A 10,107-nucleotide genomic window follows, 5' to 3' on the forward strand; every position below is an offset into this window, starting at 1 on the left:
AAGCAGGAGGCTTACTGGCTGTTGCATGGGATGAACTGGGAATAAACAAACCCAGTGAACTCGTTGCGTCTGCAGTAAGTGGCCGGATCATCCAGCAGATGGAAGCAGAGGGTTCGGGTTTGTTCTTCCACAGCTTCTCCTGCGGAGCCTTGATTTCCTTTTCTATTTTTATGGTGTTTCTGCGCTGGCGGCTGCAGTCTCAACCTGTAAGATCAACAGTTAGAGGAGCAGAGCAGTGGAGACGGAGGGGAGATGGGGATAATCTGGCTTTAGAGCTGGAAGATGGAACAACATAACTGACTTCTGCTGCTGCTCACCAGTCAGATGAGTCCCTGATGAGCCGGGCGGCGCTTGAACGTGTGCCCATGTTTATGTTCAGCGCCTGCCCTCACATTGCTGCCCCTCCTCTGGTGGTTCTCCCAGGAGGAACTCTGCCTCCTGCTGGTGGGGAGCAGCGCTACAGCTGGGACACAGAACCACATGAGAAAACTTGGACTTGATGAGTCTGGACTTGGTTCAGATCTTCTGGTTTAGAGACGACGTCAGGAAACTGCCAGCGTTCTCCTGACTGCAGTGCGTCTGTTTTCAGACTGGTGCACATGATGAAGTTCAGATTTCACTTCTGTTATTTTTAACGGACATGAAAAACATGATCTCACTTCCTGTTCCTGTCTCATTAATATTCACTTCTGTAATGTCTTCTAACATTTACTGTAACACTTCAGGAAACACCTCAGAATATTTACTATCAGTAATTTTACCATAAAAACAGACAAGATGCAGGAATGTTCCGATCATGTCTGGTGTTTTGATTTTCCAAGCGACAAATCTAGCAGCTTTTACTGGAGTTATTAGAGACTTTTCTGGTGTTTTGGCGACTGACTTGAAGGCACATGTTGTGCAGTTACTGTAAGGAAGGAGCAGCGGGAGCCTCTCCCGTCCTACAGCACTCCCAGGCGGCCAGTCTCAGTCGGCTCCGGCTGCAGGTCAATGTAGAATAACTGCAGTAGGTTGTGGAAGTTCACCTAAACATAGTTTATACCGTTGTCAGTGACAACTGGCTGCATTATTTTCCTATACATAGTTCGGCCAGTTAAACGCTGTAATATCCCTCCGTTACGGGGTGTTGCCATAGCAACACGTTAACCAGCTGGTTCAGATCAGCCGTCTTTTAACAGGTGAATGAGAGAAACGCGGTTGTTTGGTATAAAACGTAAAATAGTTCCTATACTTCAGCATATTCAGCGAGTGTTGTAATAAAGAAATACAAATTTGTTATAAACTGTTTCCTGTGTGGGACCGTGCCATAAACAACTCGGAACCGTCCATTAGACAGTTATAATGTACGACACGGGAGTCTAGAGCACCACGACGCGCAGCGTTGTTTAGAAAAACTGGATAATTGTGTTAAATAATCCAGATCTCAGTTTCAGTCAAAATAATCGTGACTATTATTTTTGTCATAATCGAGCAGCTCTGCGTTCCACCACATCCCAAAGCTGCTGGTTTTGTACTGGTTTTTTGCTGGGTTTGTACTGGTTTTTTGCTGGGTTTGTACTGGTTTTTTGCTGGGTTTGTACTGGTCTTTTGCTGGGTTTGTACTGGTCTTTTGCTGGGTTTGTACTGGTCTTTTGCTGGGTTTGTACTGGTCTTTTGCTGGGTTTGTACTGGTCTTTTGCTGGGTTTGTACTGGTCTTTTGCTGGGTTTGTACTGGTCTTTTGCTGGGTTTGTACTGGTCTTTTGCTGGGTTTGTACTGGTCTTTTGCTGGGTTTGTACTGGTCTTTTGCTGGGTTTGTACTGGTCTTTTGCTGGGTTTGTACTGGTCTTTTGCTGGGTTTGTACTGGTCTTTTGCTGGGTTTGTACTGGTCTTTTGCTGGGTTTGTACTGGTCTTTGCTGGGTTTGTACTGGTCTTTTGCTGGGTTTGTACTGGTCTTTTGCTGGGTTTGTACTGGTCTTTTGCTGGTTTGCTGCTTGTTTAGTACTGGTGCTTGAGCCAGTGCCGAAGTGGTTCAGCTCTGGTATTTCCACAGTTTACTTTTGGTTTTAGTGAGAGTTATTGTTGTTTTGGTGATGATCTCTGCTGTTTACTGAGTCCCGTAACATTCTGTGTGTGACATGAACACCAGGTCATATTTAGTGGTGATGCTCGCCGCCTGGGGGACAACGTCCCTGTGAAAACCTGCCCCGCCTGTCGGCTCATGTACAACAGCGACACTTGCTGTGGTTTCCCATCAGCCTGATGCTCATTTGTTACTCGTTTTATTACCGGTAGCTTTATTTTTATTGTAGTTCCTGAAAATACACATTTATAAATCCTACCCAGTCACTTCTGCTTGTTCTGCTCCTATATTAGCTCCTTCAGTCAGTCGTCTTCACCGTGTCTGTACCACTAAATGTTGGGAGTTTGATGGCTTGCTAACAATGTGTGTGTGTGTGTTTGTGTCAGACATGGCAGAGCTGGACCTGAGTCTGAGCGACGCCCTGACGGACAGCGTTCCCCAGCCAGGCCCAGAGAGCCTGGTGGAGAGGGACTTTATGACTCAGCTGGAGGCGGAGACGTTCGACGACCAGGTGAAGGAGACAGTCGGGAAGACGGACTTCATCCCTTTACTGGACAACGACGACAGCCGGGCAGGTGAGAATGATGGGATGCTGCGGGATGAGGAAGGCGGTGAGGTAGACGTGTGTTGTTTCCCTTCACACGTTCTGACTTGATAAAGAAAGTGCAGTTAAAAATGCGGCTCCTATCACATTTTATTTGTGTTTTCCTGGAGCAGAACGGCGCGGTTATGTAAGAGGAGCTGCAGCTGCTCCTTAATGACTGCTGGTATCAGGCAGCGCTGGACTCTGGCTGCCATGCTGGATCTGCTGGCGTGTCATTCAGCTGGGGGACAATGGCCGCTCGTACGCACAAGTTCCAGCTTAGTGATGGAATATTAGCCGCTCCTCTCCCAAGGTCGACATCAGTCTGGCTTCTCAGTCCAAGATGCTTCGTGTTTATCGCCGTGCGTCCTGGACCGACACCTCACAGCAGCACCGCAGTAGCTATGGCAACACAACAGCGGTAGCTATGGCAACACACGTACGGCAGCTGATGTGGGGTCAGGGTGGATCAGTGATAAGAGGAAGTGACAGTAAACTGGGATGGCTCAGCTCTCAGGCCTGCTCCGGTTACCCCGGTTACCCCGGTTACCCCGACGCTGCGGTCAGACAGTCTCGCTGTGTGGACCCTCGTCAGCCGGCTGCAGGGCGGGCCGTGGGCGGCGTTCCCACTCGGCTGTGGCGTGCCGGGTGGATTTGGATGCACACCGACATGCTGACACGCTGAGCGCCAAACAACAGGGCGAGGCGGTCCACCGGTTACTGTCCTCCTCCTGCAGGAGGGGGTGGGGGGGGCAGACAGGGATTCTGTCCTCTCTGCTGGCTCGTGGACTGAGAGGTGGATCCGTCCTTCCTACGGAGAGGTGGATCCGTCCTTCCTACGGAGAGGTGGATCCGTCCTTCCTACGGAGAGGTGGATCCGTCCTTCCTACGGAGAGGTGGATCCGTCGCTCCTACGGAGAGGTGGATCCGTCGCTCCTACGGAGAGGTGGATCCGTCCTTCCTACGGAGAGGTGGATCCGTCGCTCCTACGGAGAGGTGGATCCGTCGCTCCTACGGAGAGGTGGATCCGTCGCTCCTACGGAGAGGTGGATCCGTCCTTCCTACGGAGAGGTGGATCCGTCGCTCCTACGGAGAGGTGGATCCGTCCTTCCTACGGAGAGGTGGATCCGTCGCTCCTACGGAGAGGTGGATCCGTCCTTCCTACGGAGAGGTGGATCCGTCCTTCCTACGGAGAGGTGGATCCGTCCTTCCTACGGAGAGGTGGATCCGTCGCTCCTACGGAGAGGTGGATCCGTCCTTCCTACGGAGAGGTGGATCCGTCCTTCCTACGGAGAGGTGGATCCGTCGCTCCTACGGAGAGGTGGATCCGTCGCTCCTACGGAGAGGTGGATCCGTCGCTCCTACGGAGAGGTGGATCCGTCCTTCCTACGGAGAGGTGGATCCGTCGCTCCTACGGAGAGGTGGATCCGTCCTTCCTACGGAGAGGTGGATCCGTCCTTCCTACGGAGAGGTGGATCCGTCGCTCCTACGGAGAGGTGGATCCGTCGCTCCTACGGAGAGGTGGATCCGTCCTTCCTACGGAGAGGTGGATCCGTCGCTCCTACGGAGAGGTGGATCCGTCGCTCCTACGGAGAGGTGGATCCGTCGCTCCTACGGAGAGGTGGATCCGTCCTTCCTACGGAGAGGTGGATCCGTCCTTCCTACGGAGAGGTGGATCCGTCGCTCCTACGGAGAGGTGGATCCGTCGCTCCTACGGAGAGGTGGATCCGTCGCTCCTACGGAGAGGTGGATCCGTCGCTCCTACGGAGAGGTGGATCCGTCGCTCCTACGGAGAGGTGGATCCGTCCTTCCTACGGAGAGGTGGATCTGATCCGTCGCTCCTACGGAGAGGTGGATCCGTCGCTCCTACGGAGAGGTGGATCCGTCGCTCCTACGGAGAGGTGGATCCGTCCTTCCTACGGAGAGGTGGATCCGTCGCTCCTACGGAGAGGTGGATCCGTCCTTCCTACGGAGAGGTGGATCCGTCCTTCCTACGGAGAGGTGGATCCGTCCTTCCTACGGAGAGGTGGATCCGTCCTTCCTACGGAGAGGTGGATCCGTCGCTCCTACGGAGAGGTGGATCCGTCGCTCCTACGGAGAGGTGGATCCGTCCTTCCTACGGAGAGGTGGATCCGTCGCTCCTACGGAGAGGTGGATCCGTCGCTCCTACGGAGAGGTGGATCCGTCGCTCCTACGGAGAGGTGGATCCGTCCTTCCTACGGAGAGGTGGATCCGTCGCTCCTACGGAGAGGTGGATCCGTCGCTCCTACGGAGAGGTGGATCCGTCCTTCCTACGGAGAGGTGGATCTGATCCGTCGCTCCTACAGTCACGGCTTTCTGGGGTTTTATCAGTGTTTGTGTTCAGTCTGAGTGCGTTGGAGCCTTTAGATGAGACATGTCTACATCCTGCTCACTCTGAAAAGCTCCACCAGACGTCCAGCTGGAAGAGACGAATGCAGGTTTTATACTGGTGTCACAATGCAGCGCTCCCAGCAGACCAGGCAGCCGGCGCCGCGTGCAGATGACGCTACGTGATGGAGTTGTGTGTATTTGTGTGCAGATGCAGGTTGTTGCAGAATGTTGGGCTCAGACTGAGAGACTCTGCCTCTCTGAAGTGCTCCTCTCTTAGCCAGCCTGCTGCTGATGAGTCCACCAGTTCTGCTTCGTTGTTTCTGTTTCATGCTCGTAACGTGTCAGAGCGATGAGCACATCTCCTGACTCAGCGGTCTTCTCCTGACACCAGGCGGGGTTTATGTGCACAGCTGCCCCGTGGCCCCCACCCGTCCTGAGCCGTCCTGTCCAGTAGCGGTTCTGGTTCCTCTGGTTGCCTGACCAGCCGGATAGTAACGCGGTTGCTTGTTTTTTGTCTGTGTGTGTGAATGCAGATGCTGTTGCTGCAGTGGAGAATGGCGAGCAGGACGCTCATGGGGTGCAGAAGCCTGGTAAGACACATCCCACAGTTCCCTCTGCTGCTGGCCAGTTTGCTGAAGCTGCCTGGTCATCTTCATCAGCCAGCTGCGTCCTTCATACCTTCTCCTGTCGTTTGGTTTGCATGTTCATGTGGTTGGTGCGTGTCCACCTGCTTTCTTCTGTCTTCACACCTTCCTGAGAAGGATGCTAGCTGCTGCTTCTGCAGCATCCTGTCAGCACCACGTTCATCTGAAGAGCCGGCTGTAGACCTCATGGCTCTGTGGAACCACTGGCCAGTGTGAGTCTGCAGTTGTCTCTCCATGCTTGCACTGGAGGCGACAGAACCTGGACCGGGCTGCCTGCGCAGATCTCCAGACGTAGACATGCCGAAGCTGCATCAAGCTGCGGTCCGACTGATTCAACACTGCAGCTGAGCTAAAACAGAAAAGCTACACGCGTACACGTGTGCACGTGGCGTTGCAGCAGGGCAACTAGTTTTTCGTCCACATGTGCAAGAATGGAAAAAGTTTTCTGGCAACGTTTTTTCTTTTAAACGAGCAGCAAACATGTTTGTGGTGTTATTGGAGGCTGTTAGAGACTGACGTGTCCATCAGGATGTAACACTCGCCGGTGTCATCCCGTCTCACACACACACACACACACACACACACATTCTCTTACAGGATTTGTAGTTGGCTCACATCAGAGATACTGGATCCTGGTCCACTGGTGTCCTGCAGGGTTTAGACGCTGCAGGAAACCAAGTTCAGACGTTCAGAGCTTCATGTCGAACTTCAGAGATATCAGGTCGCACCGCGGTGAAAAACCCACACACACTGTTAAACTGGTATTGTCCCAGCACGGAGCCATGATGGTTATTCTATATAATGTAGGTTTGGACTGTATGACCAACCGATTTTAATAAAATGATCCAGTAATATATATTAAGGGTCATCCTGGCCGGCTTTGTTCATGCTGCTGCAGACAAAAACATTTCAGCAGCTTCTCTGTGACATGCTGGAAACCAAAGCAGACTTCAGAAACTAAATGACGTGTTTAAGATTTTCTGAGATTAGATTTAACCAGGAGGTATTTCGCTCCACTGGCAAACTGGAATTATTCATCTGCGTTAAATACTTAGAGTAATAAAAGAGAATCCTAAACCATATGTTATGTGGCAGTAGTGGCACATTCTGCGACCAAACGTCCACCAGAGGTGCCACATTTCTCCTGCACTGTGGACTGTCTGATGTGGCAAGAATCCAGGTTATCTCAGCTCCTCAGGGCTGTTACTGTTTAATATTGATTCCTTTCAGGCAACATTTCATCATTTATAATGTGATCAGAAGAGCTTCAGTTCATTTTATCTTAGATTTTCTTCTTCTTCCTGTATGATCTTAATATTTTAGTTAATAAATAAGTAATAAGTAAACCCAGATGATCTCACCAGCACCTGGTCCACCTGTTCAACTACTTCTACATACTAATATCTAATCAGCCATTCACATGGAAACTATCTAACGCATTTAGTCCAGCAGACAGGGTCTGCCCGACTTGTTGGAGTTGAAACCAAGCACCGGGTTCCTCCTGTCAGTAAGAACAGCAAACTGAGGCTACAATTCACACAGACTCACCAGAACTGGACAATAGAAGATGGAGAAACGTTGCTGGTCTGATGAGTCTCCAGTTCAGCTCCACATTCACATGGTAGGATCAGAATCTGCTGGAAACATCAGGTTTTTGTTGTTTCTCTCCACCAACACAGCTGATTCAAATCAAATGGATCCATCAGCTTCTTGTCAACTTATTGGTGAATTTTGATCAGGTGTGTTGAAGCTTGGAGACAACAAAAACCTGCAGGATACCGGCCCTCGAGGACTGGAGTTTGACACCTGTGCCTTAGTACCAGCATGACCTGGTTTAACCTCCACAGCCTACCTGAGTCCTGCTGCTGACCATGTCCATCCCTTTCTGAGCACAGTGTAGCATCTTCTGATGGAAACTTCCAGCAGGATGATGCACCATGTCACAAAGCTCACATCATCTCCACCATGACGATGAGTTCACTGTCCTCCAACGGCTCCACAGTCACCAGATCTCCATCCAGCAGAGCAGCTTTAGGAGATTCTCATGGTGATGAGGTGGAACCAAGCGGCAACCTCCAGCGGTTAAAAGTGAAGCCGATGCGGAAGTGCATAAAACTGCAGTTCCCCCTTCATCCACTAGGGGCTGCAAAACAGAGCAAATCCCCATAGACTCCCATGTTAAAAAGACCAACTTCATAGCAGAAATAAACATGTTTACAGCAGATATAAACATGTTTACAGCAGAAATAAACATGTTTACAGCAGGAATAAACATGTTTACAGCAGGAATAAACATGTTTACAGCAGGAATAAACATGTTTATAGCCTGGTTAAAAAAATCCAATTTAGGTTTAATAGGTCAGGTTTACCTTCATGACAACTGTGGGGGGAGTGAATTTTTTTCTAACTCGCCTGTTTAAAAGTAATTTAATCTCGAAGTTCGGCATATTTAGGGGCGTGTCCTTTTGATTGACAGGTACCCGATCTCCCGCTTCAAGTCAGAAGAATGTACAACAACCGCGGTTTTTAGCCGGTTAACAACGTGACTTAGCTTTAGCCCGCTTACCTCTGTTAGCTGGTTAGCTCCTGTTATCTCTGGGTTAGCTCGGTTAGCTCTTAGCTACAGAAAGCTCGGAGTTTGCTTGATGTCAATCATCCACCATGACGCTCACAGCCCCCCTCTCAGCTCCACCTCTTTGACCATATTTGGGATTTTACGGGAGAGACGACACTCATGCCCCTGCCAAGATGGTGATGGTAGGAACCGCCCACCGAGCTTCAATTCAGCTCTTCAGAAACCTACGGGTGACGTGACGGAGGCTCCGCCCATCTTTTATATACAGTCTATGAGTGGAACAGGAGATTGTCATCATTGATATGCAGCAACTGTCTGAAGCTTCATGTTAATATGGAGTTTCCAACACGTTGCTCAATCTTTTACACCAAACGTTAAAGCAGTTCTGAAGGGGAAAAATGGGTCCAGCCTGGTACTGGAGGGGTTCCTATACTGTATGTACATGTGAAACATCGGGATGTGGAGGAGTTTAGTACGTAGTAATGTAACAGACAGAACCGTAGTAACATCAGCACATTATTCCTGCATGGTTAGCCTGTTGTCCGTTAGCGTATCATGCTGAATGTACGCCATGCACGTGATTGGTTCATCTGTGGATGAGGCTGTTGACAGGAGATCAGTCATTTGCTGTCAGAACATTTATCACTCAGCTGTTTGCTTGTCAGCATGGCATGTGTCTTGTGTTACCATGGTTACCATGGAGCAGGTGGTGTGTGTGCATGTGATGTAGAGTAGTGTGTTCTGTCAAGGATCTGGTTCATCTCCGTCTCTGGTTTGTCCTGCTGCATCCGATCACCTGGGACTTAGCAGCAGAGTGTATGTAATCGCTGCAGCATCCGGCCTTATCCAGGTGCAGGGGGGGTCCATCCATCATGCCAGTGGTCCCCAGAGAGGACACAGGAGGTAAAAGCAGTAAGTGGGTCAGAGAATTGAGAGCATAAACCAAGTCTTGACACGGTGTATGTTGGTGTGTGTGTTGTGGTGCTGCATGAAGCTTGTGCATGGCCAGTACGGAGATGAAACGCTGTTATGTTGTTGACATGTTTGACGTTTCCTTTTTGGGGGACAGCTACTAACCAGCTATCTTTTTCCTCCCTCATTCCATCCTTTTCTCCACATCTTTTCTGTTTACATTGATTTTATTTATTTATTGTTGACTTTTGTTTGCCGTTACTGCTTCCGTTCCGTTTCCTTCACTCGTCCATCCTCCTACATCATTTCTCTCCTTCTTCCCTGGCCCAACGCTTCAGAGGACTAGAACCTGCCTCCGTCGCCCTGACGACTGTCAGTCAGCTGCTTCTGCTTCTTTGCACCTCCTCCCTGTGCGACACAGACACCGATAAATACACCTCCTAGCCGTGGTATCATGACTCCCCATCTGGACCTGAGCACACACCGTTCCTCCACATAGCATGTTGGGATTCACTCTGCTGGACAAACAGGAGAGAAGTAGAAGTTTTTAGGTTTTTCACTGCAGCAAATCAGCTACTTTAGTCTTAGAATAAAAGGTTCAGTTGGGTTTTCCAGCAGTAATCCTGATGGGGCATGAAGGAGCGATGACATATGAAACGTGTGCAGATCCCCCTCAGCCTTCCTCTGACGCTGCAGACAACGGTACGGCCATGAGTTCATGAAGCCGTGAAGCACAGACACCATCCTGCAGTACCTTTCACAGCGAGTCTGCGGCGCCGCCAGGCTCATCTGTCACCGCCTCTCCTTCCCGACATGCTGACATTTTCACTCACCAAAGGATCTGTGTTTCCCAGCAGCCCTCTCACCAAAGTCCCCTCCGTCTGGACGTCTTATTGATCGGGACATCCAGGACGAGATGATGTGATCAGGCGTAGTTCAGGGCGTAGTTCAGTCAGTTTTTCTTTCATTTAAAATGT

General features: G+C 50.4%; 1 protein-coding gene across 8 annotated transcripts in view; it reads left to right on the top strand.

Annotated features, from left to right (window-relative positions):
• Positions 1–10,107, top strand: part of LOC306771154 (uncharacterized protein) — a 148,388-nt gene that overhangs the window by 43,639 nt on the left and 94,642 nt on the right. For all 8 annotated transcript variants that reach the window (XM_079260237.1, XM_079260236.1, XM_079260238.1 and 5 more), the window contains exons 2-3: positions 2,451–2,639; positions 5,533–5,589. In XM_079260237.1, coding sequence (XP_079116363.1) covers positions 2,453–2,639; positions 5,533–5,589 — 244 coding nt within the window. In that variant the 5' untranslated portion in view covers positions 2,451–2,452. The remainder of the gene's footprint in view (positions 1–2,450; positions 2,640–5,532; positions 5,590–10,107) is intronic.

Source organism: Telmatherina bonti (genome assembly GCF_933228915.1).
Source record: "Telmatherina bonti genome assembly, chromosome: 20".
NCBI lineage: Eukaryota > Metazoa > Chordata > Actinopteri > Atheriniformes > Telmatherinidae > Telmatherina > Telmatherina bonti.